At 45.7% G+C, this 18,241-nt stretch overlaps 1 protein-coding gene across 4 annotated transcripts in view; it reads left to right on the top strand.

Annotated features, from left to right (window-relative positions):
* PKNOX2 (PBX/knotted 1 homeobox 2) overlaps window positions 1-18,241 on the top strand; it is a 330,589-nt gene that overhangs the window by 298,323 nt on the left and 14,025 nt on the right. For all 4 annotated transcript variants that reach the window (XM_077839828.1, XM_077839827.1, XM_077839826.1 and 1 more), the window contains 2 exons: window positions 10,238-10,314; window positions 17,428-17,606. In XM_077839828.1, coding sequence (XP_077695954.1) covers window positions 10,238-10,314; window positions 17,428-17,606 — 256 coding nt within the window. The remainder of the gene's footprint in view (window positions 1-10,237; window positions 10,315-17,427; window positions 17,607-18,241) is intronic.

The raw sequence follows: 18,241 nt of genomic DNA, 5'->3' as shown, positions 1-18,241 counted from the left end.
GCTCAGCAGCAGTTCTGCAGAAAAGGACCTAGGGGTTACAGTGGACGAGAAGCTGGATATGAGTCAACAGTGTGCCCTTGTTGCCAAGAAGGCCAATGGCATTTTGGGATGTATATGTAGGGGCATTGCCAGCAGATTGAGGGACATGATTGTTCCCCTCTTCGACATTGGTGAGGCCTCCTCTGGAGTACTGTGTCCAGTTTTGGGCCCCACACTACAAGAAGGATGTGGAAAAATTGGAAAGAGTCCAGCAGAGGGCAACAAAAATTATTAGGGAACTGGAACACATGACTTATGAGGAGAAGCTGAGGGAACTGGGATTGTTTAGTCTGCGGAAGAGGAGAATGAGGGGGGATTTGATAGCTGCTTTTAACTACCTGAAAGGTGGATCCATAGAGGATGGATCTAGACTGTTCTCAGTGGTAGCTGATGACAGAACGAGGGGTAATGGTCTCAAGTTGCAGTGGGGAAGGTTTAGGTTGGATATTAGGAGAAACTTTTTCACTAGGAGGGTGGTGAAACACTGGAATGTGTTACCTAGGGAGGTGGTGGAATCTCCTTCTTTCGAAGTTTTTAAGGTCAGGCTTGACAAAGCCCTGGCTGAGATGATTTAGTTGGGGATTGGTCCTGCTTTGAGCAGGGGGTTGGACTAGATGACCTCCTGAGGTTCCTTCCAACCCTGATATTCTATGATTCTATGAAGTGTCTGCCCTAGTTTGAGAACCACTGGTGTAGACCTTCCCTGTTAAAGTTTAAGCAGACTGCAGATGGCAGGATCAGGCCTGGGGCTTTCCTTTCTCATCCTCTAGCAAGTAATAAGCTTCTTGACACAGCAGGGCCTTCCCCAAGGAAGAATAGGTAGTGCAGATTGTTTCTTTGAAGTTAATCTTCTATTTTCTATGCATACACAGGTAAACTGGTTGTATTCATTCACATAAGGCAATTAGCCATTCAAACTATCAAGACAGTTCACAGGTGGTTTACTATGTGGAATTACAAGTTTCAAGGAGAGATTAGGACAATAATATTACTACACCATAAGTCCCATCTAAATGACAATATCCCCTTTTGATCACCAAGTCAATAGAACACAGTAATGAAGCATTATAAGATAAGAACAGAATTTAGCATCTACAAGCTAATTAAATCACACTATTATACTTCTAACAAAGTACAGGTAAACCCAGACAAATACACTTAACATCTACCCTTAATTTCTATTACTACAAATAAATGGGTTAATGATTGCTGGTCTAGTAAATCTCTTTGAAATTCACATTCAAGTAGATTGTCTTGATTACATTTCAGTGCCTCTTATTAAGTTGTTATGGGTCATACCCAAGTTGACTGGCCTGTCAGTATCACAACCAGACATTCCAGTACTCCCAGGAATGGAGTGGGGCTGGCCCTGCCGGATGGCCCCACACCTGCTGGTGTGACCTCACACTCACGATGCATACGGGGTCACGCTGCACGGAGAATGCCATTTTGAAGAGCATGCCATTCCATCCCCACCACTGTGACCTCACACGTGCAAGGTCACAGATCAAATGCGGTCTTCAAAATAGCACCCCCTGTCTGGTACCAGACAAAACCACATCTGGTTTTGTCTTAATACCATGCGTGGGGACAAACTACTCGAAGAAAGGACTGTCCAGTTTAAAACAGGACAAATGGCCTCCCCAGGGATGACTTTCTAAATAACAGAACTCAATCACACAATATGGGTTCAATGCAAGAATCACTGGGTGAAATTTTCTGGCCTGTGTTATGCAGGAGGTCAGACTAGGTGATTCTTATTGTCTTCTCTGGCATTAAAATCTAGGCACTACAAAATTGGGTGACACTACTCCTGTCTGATTAGAGACAGGCCCAAGCTGCTAATGCCAGTTGTAGCTCCAAACATAGCCAAAATTTAAGGGAGTTAGGATGCAGGATTTTGGTTGCAGCCCAGCTCTGTAAACTAGCACATTGTCACTTTATCAGCGTTCATCATATTCTACCCAAAACACCCTTAGCTTGTCAGCTCTTTGTGGCAGGGTATGGATCTTTAGAGATAGGGCCAATGTAGACTTCTTGGTGGCACAGTTGAGCCTAAGATCTTGGGGTTTTTAGCCCATCTGCCACCTTTATGGAACAATCCTATAGCATTTAATCGAGATTATGCCGACAAGGCCTTCTGGAAATGAACCCCATGCTGTTGTATTAGAAACAGAAACTATTGTAAAAACCTATAGAGTTTAGTAGAAAATGACAACTTTTCTATAGAATCCAAAAAACCTATAGAAAATTTACGGTTTTCTGTTGCACTTCCAGCAGCAGTGCAGGATGCGGGGGTGAGTGGTGACATTTTGGGGGGTTGAGTATCCACACATCCCCCCGGCAGGCAGCCTAATGTGTCTCCACTCTACTCTGCCCCTCCAATCAGGGAGCAATAGGGTGTCACATGCTCACTCTGCAGCCAATTAGAGGGCAGCACTGTAGGGGCCCTACTTCAAATTCTTCTCTGCTTTCTGTGGAGATGGTGGGGCCAGCTGGGCCATGGAGCTGCAACTTGTGGGCCCCCAGGCAATCCAACTCATAAGTGCCTGATGGGGTCCTGCAGCATCCGTTTGTGCCGGGGCACTGAGCGCAGCATGCCCCCGCCCCAAGCCCCTCCTGACCTTGCGATCCCTGCCCCCAAGTGGTCCCCAGAGCCCCACCCCTGGCCTTGTGTCCTCCCCACCCTCTGTCCTTTGGGGCCAGTCTGTGGAGCCCTTTCCAGCTCCCCCCACACTCCCAACCAGCCTCTTCTTTCCCCAGTCCACCTCCAGTCACCAGCTTCTGCCACATCCTGCCTCCACCCATCTCCCCCGGGCTGCTATCTGGAGTCTCCTTGGTCCCTCCCACTACCCGGAGCCTCCTTCCTGACTTTCTGCTATCGCAGCCCCCAAAGGGATATCGCACCGCTTGCTGGATCATAGTCCAACAGCTTCACCTCCTGGCTCTGAGCTCAGAAGTACTCACACACTTGCACACTAACACCCTGCTTTGCTGCCCAGATCCCAGCTCATACCCATTCGTCTTCTACCTACCCCCAGCTCTGCTACTTGGCTCAACTGTGGGCATGGATGAATGTTTGGGGGAGAGTGAGTAGCAACACCGCGCATCCTACTTTCTGGGTAGGGGAGTTGGCGGGTGATCAGGGATCTTGGGGGGACAATTGGGAGAGTTGGGGAGGGGAGCTGGGTGGGGGTCTGGACCTTGACTATACCTTGACCAAGAAATTTGGACCTTGACAAAAAATAATTGAGTACCCCTGCCCTAAGCCAATGGTCCCATGCCTGATTAGCACTTTTTCTCTTTTAAGCACCAGATAAGCTAGCAAAAAGCCTCTGATGTGAAGGAAATTCACTCTAGTACTTGCTGTGTAGTTTAGGTGAGAAGTTTTGGCTTCTCTAATATTTAGTTGCTTCCACTGGAAGCTGTAAATCAAGATCAGCTTTTACGAAATGGGGTTCGCCTGAGGCTGGCATAGTAAAGGTTGGTCAGTGAGTGATGGTGAGTTCTAAACAGAGTCTGTCAACCCTTCTTTAGCCTTTCCCTGCTCTTGTCTCTCCAGCATACAACACTCTCACTCCTGTGGCATGATGTCCAAAAATGAACCGGAAAGTAGCATTCCATGAGGTTCTTTAAGGAGCAGTTCTCTAGCAATGAGACTGGCAGTCTCCCATCAGTACACCAGATGAATTACTCTGTTTTTAATCAGACTGTCCCTACCATAAATGTGCTTTACAGGACACACAGAAGATCTCCTGTGGATTAAATGTGGCACATGTCATATAGATTTCCTATCAATCTTATTTCAGAGTAATGTAGGTTGGACCTGGGCATCAGACAAAGAACATGGATGAATATCCCAATTCTGAAGTTGAGAGACTGCAGGGAAAACAAGCTGTCTAGAGCTTCTGTTTTGAGAGAAATGTGGAACATGGACCATCTGGGCTGCTAGGCCTGCCATGATCACTGGATATTCTGTCTAGTTGCTAGGAGCTGTCATAATTTTAAACAGATGAATCATCACATGTGGTTCAGAAGTTTCTGTGCTGGCAATCCTTAAATCAATATTTACTTAAACTTGTCATTTAGTGACTAATTGTGCTAATTCAGTCCTCTGACCTTTCATCATCCCAGAGCAGGGTAACTACTGCCCTCAGCTGGCTCATTTGCAGAATAACAGGTTTCAGGGAAAATAATTGTTACACAAAGATAAGTTCTTTTATCAAGTTTGTTTTGTATTGAAGTCTCCAATTTTGTACCATGTGATGTTTATTTTATTTTAGCAAGTATGTCCCATTATCTGAGATTCATTTGACTCTCTGCAGTTAGTGGCAAAATTTCACAAAGTTTGGCTGTTTCTCCTGTTGAGCCCATCCCTAACTCATCCATCTCCATTCCTCTCTCACAACCCAACCCAGCCCCATCCTCCTCCTTGCTCTCACTTTCTCCTTCTGGTCATGTTCTGCCAGGCACTAAGCACACTCACTCTCTACACACTGATGGTAATCGCTGACCGGAATACCACTGGTTTAGGAATACAGGGCTAGATTCACAAAAGGATGTAGACTACCAATTGTCCCTTTAAGCACATAAATCCCAGAATCAGGCACCACTGGGATTCACAGAACCCCCCACCCTGCTTTTTCCAAACCCTTTAAGTACTAAACTCACTTGGCACCTAGATTTTTTGCAGTAAAATTCCCTGTGGGCTTATGTTTCTGCTTCTGCGCATGTGCACTGCTGGACACCTAAGCCCCATAATGATGGATGAAATGAGAGAAGATAGGTGTTCCTCCATCTAACTCACCTGCAAGGCCTGATCTAGTAAGTCAGCTCAGAGGCTGCCTACCAGATTGGGCCCCAATAGGCATTCTTCCACAAAACAGCTGGGGAGTCAAGGACCTCCCTTAAGACTTTTAGTCCAGTGGACTGGTGGGAGTCCTCCCTCTGCCTGATGGACAGAAGGGATTTGCTATCTCTGAGGTGCATGTCCTAACCTCTGGGCTATAGGTCATTTGGGGAAGGGGCAGAAATGGGGCTGAGTCTCAGTCTCCCCTGTTGAAACTGTACCATTGTGGAGAAGGAATTGTTGGACTGCAGAAAAAACGTGCCCAAGCACAAGAACAATTCTGGAGCCTGGTGGTTAAAGCACTCCCTTGGGAGATGCAGGATCCAGTCCCCCAGTTCCAATGACTGTTTAAATTAGCTTCATTAGGAGGGACTGATGGAAGCCCACACTAGAAAATCCTATTGCCTAGTGGTCAGGACACCCACCCAAGAGGGAGCAAAGCCCGGTTCAAATCCTTTCTTCTCCATCTGGTAAAGGGAGGACTTGAACCAGGCATCTCCCACTTTCCACATGAGTGCTCTAACCGCTGGACTGGTCTCTAATCTTCACCCCTGGCTTCTTGCAAAAATGGTGCAGGTGTGTAACACCAAGTGAGGGTTTGCAGCTGAGAATCCCAAGCAGCCTGGACTTAGGCATTGAACTCCTTGAGCGGGGTGGAGTTTAGAATACACCCCTCACCTTGCCATCTCCCATTGGCTAGTTTAGGTGACACCCGCTCAGCATGCTGGCTTTTGTGAATCCCATTCTGAGGTACCTCCCCATTCATTGTATGGGGAGCCTAGGAGCCTAGCTCATGCGTTGTGAATCCCAGTGGGTTTCTTGGCCCCTAAAGTTAGGCATGGCAATGCTCAGCATCATCAGGCCTTAGTACCCTTGTGAATCTAGCTCATAGGAATGACCAAACTTGATCAAACTGACAGCCATCTACCCTCCTTGCAGTCTCTAATGGTGGCCAACACCAAATGCAACAGCAAAAAATCTTATAATGGACAATTATGGAATAACCTGCCCCCGGGGAATGTCTCTTTATAGCCCAGGCACTTAAAAGTTGGTTTATGTTGGGCAGGATGAAGGTTTATATCTCTTATACAGTTTTATCCCAGCTGGACCCACTAAACCCGTGCTCCTTATGCCTTTTACATGGGACATTTGCAGACTGGAATGTAGCAGGTGCACCTTGCATTTTTCAGGATGCTGTCCAGAACAAGCTGAGTGTGTGAGCTAACAAATTTTATAAAGCTTCAGCAAGATTTGCCATGGCGCAATACACAGAGAATCAGTTATTAATAAGGAAGTAACTTCATCTCTTGGGTAACTGGCAGGAAAATGTCATTCAAACAAATGCCTTGAAATTGTTATTCTTTTTTTATTATTTCAGTTTTAAAAGACCCGAACAATCCAACCAACTATTTTTTAATATTTGTTTGAAAAGGAATGGGTTATTCTTAATCTGGGAGTTGGTGACTCCCGTACTGTGGGCTTGGCTAGTGGTTCCGAGGCGCCAGTAAGCAAGGTACATAGTGGCTCATTTTTCTGGAATGCCCACAGAATCTGTAACCATGTAACAAAGCTTTGGATCTGGACAAAGGTGTGAGTGCTCCTGTGACTGGAGTCCCAGTCAAGACTGGGTTATATTTTAAGACGATCTGAAAAGCTTCAGGGAAGGGAAAAGCTTCTGCCCAGTAGAGCAGAAACACAGTCTTGTTAGCTGCCCAGTGTAAAGTAGCATTACTCAGAGGTCCCCTCACATGTTGCTATTGCTGAGCTCGTTGGATCATGTATATTTTATTCAAGAGTTACAAGCTGAGATGTGCTGGATATGAAGTTTGCATAAACAGTTGCATTAAGAGGGGAATTTTGAGTAGGATTAGAGAGGTTATTTGACCTCTGTATTTGGTGCTGGTTTGAGCATTGCTGGAATCCTTTGTCCAGTTCTAATGTCCACAGTTTAAGAAGGATGTTGATAAATTGGAGAAGGTTCAGAGAACAGCCACAAGAATGATTACAGGATTAGAAAACATGCCTTATATTTATAGATTCAAAGTAGTCAATCTACTTAGTTTAACAAGAGAAGGTTAAGGGGTGACTTGATTACAGACAATGAGTATCTACATGGGGAACAAATATTTAATAATCACAGAATCATAGAATATCAGGGTTGGAAGGGACCTCAGGAGGTCATCTAGTCCAACCCCCTGGTCAAAGTAGGACCAATCCCCAACTAAATCATCCCAGCCAGGGCTTTGTCAAGCCTGACCTTAAAAACTTCGAAAGTAGGAGATTCCACCACCTCCCTAGGTAACGCATTCCAGTGTTTCACCACCCTCCTAGTGAAAAAGTTTTTCCTAATATCCAACCTAAACCTCCCCCACTGCAACTTGAAACCATTACTCCTTGTTATGTCATCAGCTACCACGAGAACAGTCTAGATCCATCCGCTTTGGAACCCCCTTTCAGGTAATTGAAAGCAGCTATAAAATCCCCCCTCATTCTTCTCTTCTGCAGACTAAACAATCCCAGTTCCCTCAGCCTCTCCTCATAATTCATGTGTTCCAGTCCCCTAATTACTTTTGTTGCCCTCCGCTGGGCTCCTTCCAATTTTTCCACATCCTTCTTGTAGTGCGGGGCCCAAAACTGGACACAGTACTCCAGATGAGGCCTCACCAATGTCAAATAGAGGGGAATGATCACGTCCCTCGATCTGCTGGCAATGCCCCTACTTATACATCCCAAAGTGCCATTGGCCTTCTTGGCAACAAGGGCACACTGTTGACTCACATCCAGCTTCTCGTCCACTGTAACCCCTAGATCCTTTTCTACAGAACTGCTGCTTAGCTGCTCGGTCCCTAGTCTGTAGCAGTGCATGGGATTCTTCCTTCCTAAGTGCAGGACTCTGCAATTGTCCTTGTTGAACCTCATCAGATTTCTTTTGGCCCAATCCTCTAATTTGTTTAGGTCCCTTGGGCTCTTCAGTCTAGCAGGGAAAGGTAGAACATGATCCAACAGCTGGAAGTTGAAGCTAGACAAATTCAGACTGGAAATAAGGTGTATAATTTTAACTGTTAGGGTAATTAACCACTGGAACAATTAACCAGGAGTTGTGGTGGATTCTAGATCCCTGATGATTTTTAAATCAAGATTGGCTGTTTTTCTAAAATGTAAATTCTAGGAATTATTTTAGGGAAGTTCTATGGTCCATAATATGCAGGAGGTCAGACTAGATGATCACAGTGGTCCCTTCTGGCCTTGGAGTCTGTAAATCTCTAAAAGATTTACAGAAAGCTCAAAGATCTACTTTTCAAACAGATCTCTCGACAGAAACACACATATTTTGCACTCTAAAGTTGGATTTGTGGGTACAAACAGTGTAACCGGGGCTTGATTTTGCTCCCTTTCAAACCAATGGAAAGACTTTCATTGACATAAATGTGCTTGGTCTTGTGCCAAATGGGGTAACTGAATATTTAATCCAGTTTGTGGATGCCTGTCAAGGCTGATTCCCCACTCTGGCACTTTGAGTGCAGAAGGTGGGGGCCTGCAAGGATTCTAAAAATTGATACTGGCCACTCCAGGTTTGTATTAAACTCCCAAGGTTACAGTTTCTCTCTGATCTTGGATGGGTAGATGCTGCCACCACGCAAGTGCAAAAAAACCCCTTTGGACCCAGGAGCACTTGGGAATACCTCCCAGTGTGGTACCCTCAAGCCCTTTTACCCCCTCCCCCCCTCTGGGGAAGAGCTGAGAAGAAAACAAAGGAAATCAGCTGTTGCCACCAGCTATTTAAACATGTGCACAAACCCTTTAGGACACAAAAAACCCAGTCCTGTTCTTAAAAAAGGTAAATTTTATTAAAAACAAAAAGCAAGAAAATACATCTGGAATTTAGGCTATTGCTAGAGTTTTAAAAAAGCAAATATAATAATTTAGCATCAAGAATGTTTTTTTTTTGAGGTCCAGCTTAATGGTTACCAGCAAAGCAAAAGCATTTGGGGGTTAGCACAGAGGACTCCACAAACCTTACAGAAATAAAAGAGAGAAATCTAATTGTGTCCTTCTAGACATTTTCTGATCTACTTACATATCTGGAGTTTCATATTGAGTAGTTTGAGGTATGATCTGGTGATTTTCATACCTGGTTTACAGCTTTTTACAGCATAGCTTCAGCCCTGTCTCTGTTCTGTCACCTTTCTCCGGAGAACAACAACAGACAGACAAAGGGAAAGTTTTTCCCCAATTTAAAAAGTTCTAGGCCTCCCATTGGCTCTTTTGGTCAGGTGCCCACTCCCTTCTTTTTACTTATGGACTTTTTTAACCCTTTACAGGTAAAGCAAGTAGAGAACAGCTACTAACAGGGATTTTATAGCTAACTGGCTGGCTGGGTGTCCATAAAAGGGAGCTGCCCCCGCCCCTTCATTTATCACAATGCCACTATCCATTTGTATGTATTGTACAAAATTGGCATGTATGAGTTTAGAAGCTTAAAGTGATTGAACTCAAGTAGCACACACAGGAAGTTTCCTATCATTCTTACTGCATATACGCATACAAGGTAAGGCTTCTGTAGTTCATTTCAGTCTTATTGCCACAATAAGACCCGAGTTCTTGAAGCTCAATCCTGAGTTTTCCAGTTAATTTGCCTTCTTTCTTCAGGAGTAAGTAATGCAGCTTCTTCCCCAGAGCTCCTATAAGTTACCATGATAATTCTGTTGGGTTCGTCATTTTATACTGATTACAAGGGTCACAATCCCTATGTAACATTTAGATCAGATCTGTGAATAAAATGTCCCAGCAATCACAAGCACTCATTATCACAAAATGAGTGGAGACCAGATGAGATAAACCAAGAGCACTTCCTGTTCTTTAAATAATAATCAAACCAAGGTAAAGTTCCCAAGAGTTTGTTCTAAAAGTCCCCAACACACTAAAATGTGAGTGCTGCTTCTATGGATTGGTGGTAGAGGGTGAATGCAGATGGCTATTTTGGCAGCTGTGATGCAAATAGTTTTAATAGTAATATAAATGACAGCTTCCAGACTGGCAAGGTTTCAGCTAGGTTCCCTGCTCTGGCTTTTCTCTGCTGCCATTGAATGTGTCTAGTGTCTATTACAAGAGGCCTTGCATACTACTGAGCAATGGGTTCGCATTTGGGCTTTCAATTCCCATGTTCAATTGTAGGGAAAGGAGCACTTCAAAACTTGGTAATGCTGAGCCACCCAGAACGGAGGTGGGGCACCCTTTAATAGAGCTCATCCTGGTAAAACTCAGATCACGACAGCTGACCCTGACCCTCTGCTCCTCAATGCCTTCCTCTAGGTAATGCACTATAATTATGCTATTGTCTCTTTTCAGCACCCTTACCCAACAGAGGATGAGAAAAGGCAGATAGCAGCACAGACAAACCTGACACTTTTGCAAGTCAATAACTGGTGAGTGAACCTGAGTGTGGGGGTTGTGGAATTTTCCTGCTTTCATAGTTATTAAACTGCTGGAGTCACCTCACTACTCTCAGTGTCCCTGCCTAGCCTGTGACTTTAACCACATGGATAGCAGGATACTGATTCAGTTGCCTTATTGGCCATTTCCCAGAAGAAAATCAGCATCAGAGCCCAAGGAAGAGGTGTTTTTCTGTGGTTGTGAGGTGTTGTATCTGAACAATAGAGTAAGGTGGAAATAGCTCCTAGGGAAAAGAGACAAGATTCAAACCTGAGCACCTTATGGACTCAGGTTGGTTCTTCTTAGTCTGAAGACAAAGGAGTGAATTTATATCCACTGGTGCTTAAAAAGAAAGTAGATATAAAAAGAAACATCTCCATATAAATTGCTTACAAAACATTTAAAATCGTGCTCCAGGTACAGTAACTCTCCACTTAACGTCCTCTCGCTTAACGTTGTTTCAATATCAGGTCCCTGCTCAGTTATGGAACATGCTCCGTTTAAAGTTGTGCAATGCTTCCCTATAATGTCCTTTGGCTGCCTGCTTTGTCCACAGCTGGCAGCCCCCCTATCAGCTCCCCAACAGCCCCCCCACAGCGCCTCCCGCCCACCGGCAGACCCCACAGATCAGCGCCTTTCCCCTCTTCCCCTGCCTCCTGCCCGCAGCAATCAGCTGGCTTGCGGGGTTCAGGAGGGAGGGAGGAGGAGCAAGGACTTGGCACACAGGCTCCCCCTCCCTCCTCTGCCTCCCGAACACCGCAAACCAGCTGATTGCCACTGGTAGGAGGAGGGGAGGGAGGAGGAGGCTGCGCGCAGAGTCCTCACTCCTCCCCCCACCCTCCTGCCCCCAGAATGTCGCAAGCCAGCTAATTATAAAACTAACTTAAACAGAACCTGGTCCAATAAAAGATATTCCCTTGCCAACCTTGTCTCTCTTAAACCTTTAGTGTCACTTACCTCATTTCCACTCCTTCAGCCACATTTTCCGCTCGTGTAAGTTTGTGATGTCCATGAAGTTATATCAGGGATGAATTGAGCCCTGAGTGAAACCTTTAATTCATGGAAAAGGCTTTTCAAAAGTGCCCATGTGACTTAGGAGCCTGAGGGCCAGATTTTTAAAAGTATTTAGGCATCTAATGATGCAGATAGGCACGTAGTGGAATTTTCAAAGGCAACCCACCAATCAAAAGTAATCAATGGGAGCTTTTGGTTTTCAAAACATAGAATCATAGAATATCAGGGTTAGAAGGGACCTCAGGAGGTCATCTAGTCCAACCCCCTGCTCAAAGCAGAACCAATCCCCAATTAAATCACCCCAGCCAGGGCTTTGTCAAGCCTGACCTTAAAAACTTATAAGGAAGGAGATTCCACCGCCTCCCTAGCTAACGCATTCCAGTGTTTCACCACCCTCCTAGTGAAAAAGTTTCTCCTAATATCCAACCTAAATCTCCCCCACTGCAACTTGAGACCATTACTCCTTGTTCTGTCATCTGCTACCACTGAGAACAGTCTAGAGCCATCCTCTTTGGAACCCCCTTTCAGGTAGTTGAAAGCAGCTATCAAATCCCCCCTCATTCTTCTCTTCCGTAGACTAAACATCCCCAGTTCCCTCAGCCTCTCCTCAGAAGTCATGTGTTCCAGTCCCCTAATCATTTTTGTTGCCCTCCGCTGGACTCTTTCCAATTTTTCCACATCCTTCTTATAGTGTGGGGCCCAAAACTGGACACAGTACTCCAGATGAGGCCTCACCAATGTCGAATAGAGGGGAACGATCACGTCCCTCGATCTGCTGGCAATGCCCCTACTTATACATCCCAAAATGCCATTGGCCTTCTTGGCAACAAGGGCACACTGTTGACTCATATCCAGCTTCTCGTCCACTGTAACCCCTAGGTCCTTTTCTGCAGAAATGCTGCCGAGCCATTAAGTCCCTAGTCTGTAGCAGTGCATTGGATTCTTCCATTCTAAGTGCAGGACACTGCACTTGTCCTTGTTGAACTTCATCAGATTTCTTTTGGCCCAATCCTCCAATTTGTCTAGGTCCCTCTGTATCCTATCCCTAACCTCCAGCATATTTACCTCTCCGTCCAGTTTAGTGTCATCTGCAAACTTGCTGAGGGTGCAATCCACACCATCCTCCAGATCATTTATGAAGATATTGAACAAAACCGGCCCCAGGACTGACCCTTGGGGCACTCCACTGGATATCAGCTGCCAACTAGACATGGAGCCATTGATCATGACCCATTGAGCCCGACAATCTAGCCAGCTTTCTATCCACCTTATAGTCTATTCATCCAGCCCAAACTTCTTTAACTTGCTGGCAAGAATACTGTGGGAGACCATGTGAAAAGCTTTGCTAAGGTCAAGGAACAATACATCCACCGCTTTCCCCTCATCCACAGAGCCAGTTATCTCATCATAGAAAGCAATTAGATTAGTCAGGCATGACTTGCCCTTGGTGAATCCATGCTAACTGTTCCTGATCACTTTCCTCTCATGTAAGTGCTTCAGGATTGATTCTTTGAGGTCCTGCTCCATGATTTTTCCAGGGACTGAGGTGAGGCTGACTGGCCTGTAGTTCCCAGGATCCTCCTTCTTCCCTTTTTTAAAGATGGGCACTACAGTAGCCTTTTTCCAGTTGGCCAGGACCTCCCCCGATCGCCATGAATTTTCAAAGAAAATGGCCAATGGCTCTGCAATCACATCTGCCAGCTCCTTTAGCACTCTCGGATGCAACGCATCCAGCCCCATGGACTTGTACATGTCCATCTTTTCTGAATAGTCCTGAACCACTTCTTTCTCCACAGAGGGCTGGTCACCTCCTCCCCATGCTGTGCTGTCCAGTGCAGTAGTCTGGGAGCTGACCTTGTTTGTGAAGACAGAGGCAAAAAAAAGCATTGAGTACATTAGCTTTTTCCACATCCTCTGTCACGAGGTTGCCTCCCTCATTCAGTAAGGGGCCCACACTTTCCTTGACTTTCTTCTTGTTGCTAACATACCTGAAGAAACCCTTCTTGTTACTCTTAACATCTCTTGCTAGCTGCAACTCCAGGTGTGATTTGGCCTTCCTAATTTCACTCCTGCATGCCCGAGCAATATTTTTATACTCATCCCTGGTCATTTGTCCAATCTTCCACTTTTTGTAAGCTTCTTTTTTGTATTTACGATCAGCTAGGATTTCACTGTTAAGCCAAGCTGGTCGCCTGCCATATTTACTATTCTTTCTACACATCGGTATGGTTTGTCCCTGTAACCTCAATAAGGATTCTTTAAAATACAGCCAGCTCTCCTGGACTCCTTTCCCCCTCATGTTATTCTCCCAGGGGATCTTGCTCATCAGCTCCCTGTGGGAGTCAAAGTCTGCTTTTCTGAAGTCCAGGGTCCGTATTCTGCTGTTTTCCTTTCTTCCTTGTGTCAGGATCCTGAACTTGATCATCTCATGGTCACTGCCTCCCAGGTTCCCATCCACTTTAGCTTCCCCTACTAATTCTTCCCGGTTTGTGAGCAGCAGGTCAAGAAGAGCTCTGCCCCTAGTTGGTTCCTCCAGTACTTGCACCAGGAAATTGTCCCTTACATTTTCCAAAAACTTCCTGGATTCTCTGTGCACCGCTGTATTGCTCTCCCAGCAGATATCAGGGTGATTGAAGTCTCCCATGAGAACCAGGGAGTGCGATCTAGTAACTTCAGTGAGTTGCCGGAAGAAAGCCTCGTCCACCTCATCCCCCTGGTCCGGTGGTCTATAGCAGACTCCCACCACGACATCAGTCTTGTTGCTCACACTTGTAAACTTAATCCAGAGACTCTCAGGTTTTTCTGCAGTTTCATACTTGAGCTCTGAGCAGTCATACTGCTCCCTTACATACAGAGCAACTCCCCCACCTTTTCTGCCCTGCCTTTCCCTCCTAAACAGTTTATATCCATCCATGACAGTGCTCCAGTCATGTGAGTTATCCCACCAAGTCTCTGTTATTCCAATCACATCATAATTCCTTGATTTTGCCAGGACTTCCAGTTCTCCCTGCTTGTTTCCCAGGCTTCGTGCATTTGTGTATAGGCACTTGAGATAACCCGCTGATCGCCCCTCTTTCTCAGTATGAGGCAGGAGCCCTTCCCTCTCATGCACTCCTGCTCGTGCTTCCTCCCGGTATCCCACTTCCCTACTTACCTCAAGGCTTTGGTCTCCTTCCCCTGGTGAACCTAGTTTAAAGTCCTCCTCACTAGGTTAGCCAGCCTGCTTGCGAAGATGCTCTTCCCTCTCTTTGTTAGGTGGAGCCCGTCTGTGCCTAGCACTCCTCCTTCTTGGAATACCATCCCATGGTCAAAGAATCCAAAGCCTTCTCTCCGACACCACCTGCGTAGCCATTCGTTGACTTCCACGATTCAACGGTCTCTACCCAGGCCTTTTCCTTCCACGGGGAGGATGGACGAGAACACCACTCGTGCCTCCAACTCCTTTATCCTTCTTCCCAGAGCCACGTAGTCCGCAGTGATCTGCTCAAGGTCATTATAGGCAGTATCATTGGTGCCCACGTGGAGAAGCAGGAAGGGGTAGCGATCCGAGGGCTTGATGAGTCTACATGTACACACCTAACCCCAAGCTCCCACTGGGCCCTGCTCCGTAGAAGTGTAGAAGTGGAACCAGACAGAGTGTCTGTGCCCGAGAAGCCAGAGCCAGAAACTCTGCCTGGAGCTGCCCATACTGAGGGGAGCTTGGAGCTGAGCTCGTGGGCATTTTTGAAAATCCCTCTAGTTTCGTATCTGCATCATTAGACACCTAAATACTGACAAATATCTGGGCCTTGGGCCTAAATGTCATAGTGGCAGTCAAACTAGAAAGATATAGACAAATCAAGAGCTGTAGAATTATTTAGGACTATGGGATTGTTTATCCAGAGAGTGTTGCACTGTTTGAAGAGTATAGTGTAGAATGTATGGACTGAGGAGCAGGGTAATTACATGGAGCATTGCCTGGAGAGTACTTTACTGTTTATCATAGAATCATAGAATATCAGGGTTGGAAGGGACCTCAGGAGGTATCTAATCTAACCCCTTGCTCAAAGCAGGACCAACCCCAACTAAATCATCCCAGCCAGGGCTTTGTCAAACCAGGCCTTGAAAACCTCTAAGGATGGAGATTCCACCACCTCCCTAGGTAACCCATTCCAGTGCTTCACCACCCTCCCCGTGAAAACGTTTTTCCTAATATCCAACCTAGACCTCCCGCACTGCAACTTGAGACCACTGCTCCTTGTTCTGTTATCTGCCACCACCGAGAACAGCCAAGCTCTATCCTCTTTGGACCCCCCGGCTGGCAGTTGAAGGCTGCTGTCATTATGTGGGGTCATCATCAGCCAGGACTATGTTTTATTGTTACTTCTGTCATTTCATTCTGCTGCTGTTTCATTTGCAGCACACAATAATGCCAGACTAAACTGAGCAGTAGAATGATTAAATATGGAATGATAACGTTTACTTATAGTAATGATTAAGTCTACCAAGGGCCTGTACTGACTGATGCCTAGTAATATCATGTAAACTCTAGCCACAGTAGCTGGTATACATTTGCAATCACCCAGTGCCCCCTGCTGGTGAAAATATACATAATGCAATAATTAGTGTTTTATTTTTGTACAGAGGATAATAGTCAGCATATTGCTAGTAGTTATAACAAAGTACTTACTTGTGAAATAGGGTAACCTTTTGAAAAGCACCTAAGGGCTTGTCTTCAAAGGCAAATAGTTCAGAATAGCGATAATGGAGTAGCAAATGCCGAACAACTATTCTGCACTAACTCCCATTGTGGACACTTTTACTCTGCATTGCCTTTGGGTTAGCTTTCACTACTTGGGAAGTGGACTAAGCAGAAAAAGGCACTCTTGATGTGGAATAAGAGTGTCCACATGGGGAATGAATGCAGAACAGCTATTGTGCTTTAAAATCACATCCTAGCTTACTTCACAGTAACTTCTCTATGTAGACAAGCCCTAAGCAGTTTAGGAGCCAAGTTTTCTTTTCAAAAGTGACTTGGGCACTTAGAGACAGATCTAAAAGGGGTTTAGGTGCCTGAAGAATGTGAGAGGTATTGATTATGACCAGGAGACAGAGGGCTTGTCTACGTGGCTGCAGGGTGGACTATAGGGGTGTGAATTGCAGCATGCACCAAAGTGTATCTGCCTAACAGCGAATGAAAAGGTACCTAGTTCACATTAACATAGTCCTGTTTGAAAGAGGACTACGTTAACACAAAGTAACTTTTGGTTTGCACTAGCAGTGTCCACACAGGGCAGTTAGAGTGCAACACTTTGGTGTGCTCTGCAATTCACACATCCTTAGTCCACACAATGGAGCAGAGTAGCAGCCGTGTTAGTCTGTATTCGCAAAAAGAACAGGAGGACTTGTGGCACCTTAGAGACTAACCAATTTATTTTAGCATGAGCTTTCGTGAGCTACAGCTCACTTCATCTCAGATGCACTGATGCTCAAGCTTATGCTCAAATAAATTGGTTAGTCTCTAAGGTGCCACAAGTCCTCCTTTTCTTTTTACAATGGAGCAGTGGAGACATGGCCAGAGACTGCACAGGCTACCTAATTAGGTGACCTGTCTCAGGGGTCTAACTCTGAGAGGGTTTGCAGCTGAGAATCCCAGGCAGAGGGACCATCAGCCAGGTGCACCAGGGCAGCTGCTTGTGCGCCTAAGGCTCGCTGCTCTCCCCTCTCTTCTCCTGGGCATTTTACTCCTGGCTAATGTAGGGCACTTCCCACTCAGCTGGCCAGCGTCTGCAAATCTCTCTCTTCAGCACTTAACTATCCCCAGGCACACCATATGGAGCCTGGGTGAAACTGAGCTGCCTAACCAAGGGCTAAACCTTCCACTAGGCGGGGGCCACCTGGGGCTGAGCCATTTCTAAATCTTTTTAAAACTCTGGTCCTTAGGAACCTAAGTCTCATTGAAAATCAATGGAACTTAGTCTTCTGAGTCACTCAGATGCTTTTGAAAATGTTACCCACAGTCAATAAGTGAAAGAAGATAATTATTCGAAAACCTTGTAATAATTCTGAATCTTCAACAGTGCAAGTAACTCCCTGTTTTTCCCCATGGGAAGGTTTATCAATGCCCGACGGCGCATTCTGCAGCCCATGCTTGATGCGAGCAATCCAGATCCAGCCCCCAAAGCCAAGAAGATCAAATCCCAGCACCGTCCTACTCAGAGATTCTGGCCCAACTCTATTGCAGCTGGAGTGCTGCAGCAACAAGGAGTCAATCCTAATACCAATCCTGACGGTAAGAATGGGGCAGGGACATGGCATGGGATTGACTCGGGAAGTCTGTAGTGCACATCTGCCTTGGTTATTGTACTTAATGTCAGTAATTAAGAATGTTTGCCTGTTAACGAGCATGCGGTACATTCACACTCTTTGCTTTCAGTTTCTATGGGGTAATGCCAGTTCTGGAGAGGAGAAGTGTGAGGTCTTCTTTCTTGAATTTTATCCAGTTTTTCTCACTGTACTTCTGCATATACTGAGGAGATTCCAGATCACCACATGCCAGTTAGTCATGCCCCTCCTTGCTGAAAAACTTTACTGGAGAAACAGCGAGGTTAGAAACAGTGAGACTAGTATGATCCATAAAAATATGTCACACCCCATCCAGCCAGTTACCTCCTTTAGCACCAATCTCCTTACAGGTTTTGATGGACAGGGCTGTGTTCATCTGGATCCTGTGTCCAGCTCAGCAGGGTGTAACTTTCTTATTTTCTTCCCATATGAATTTATTTGGTGGTGCCTCCTCCCCTCTTGTGCCTTCCTGGCAGGGTCACTGGGACAGCTTGGAATGGAAATTCCAACCACAGGTAACCCCCAGTTACTTGTCAGCTAGTTGGAGACTCCCAAGAAATAACACAAACACATGCAAGCTAT

This window comes from Eretmochelys imbricata, chromosome 22 (genome assembly GCF_965152235.1).
Source record: "Eretmochelys imbricata isolate rEreImb1 chromosome 22, rEreImb1.hap1, whole genome shotgun sequence".
NCBI lineage: Eukaryota > Metazoa > Chordata > Testudines > Cheloniidae > Eretmochelys > Eretmochelys imbricata.
This window is presented reverse-complemented; position numbering and strand designations above follow the sequence as displayed.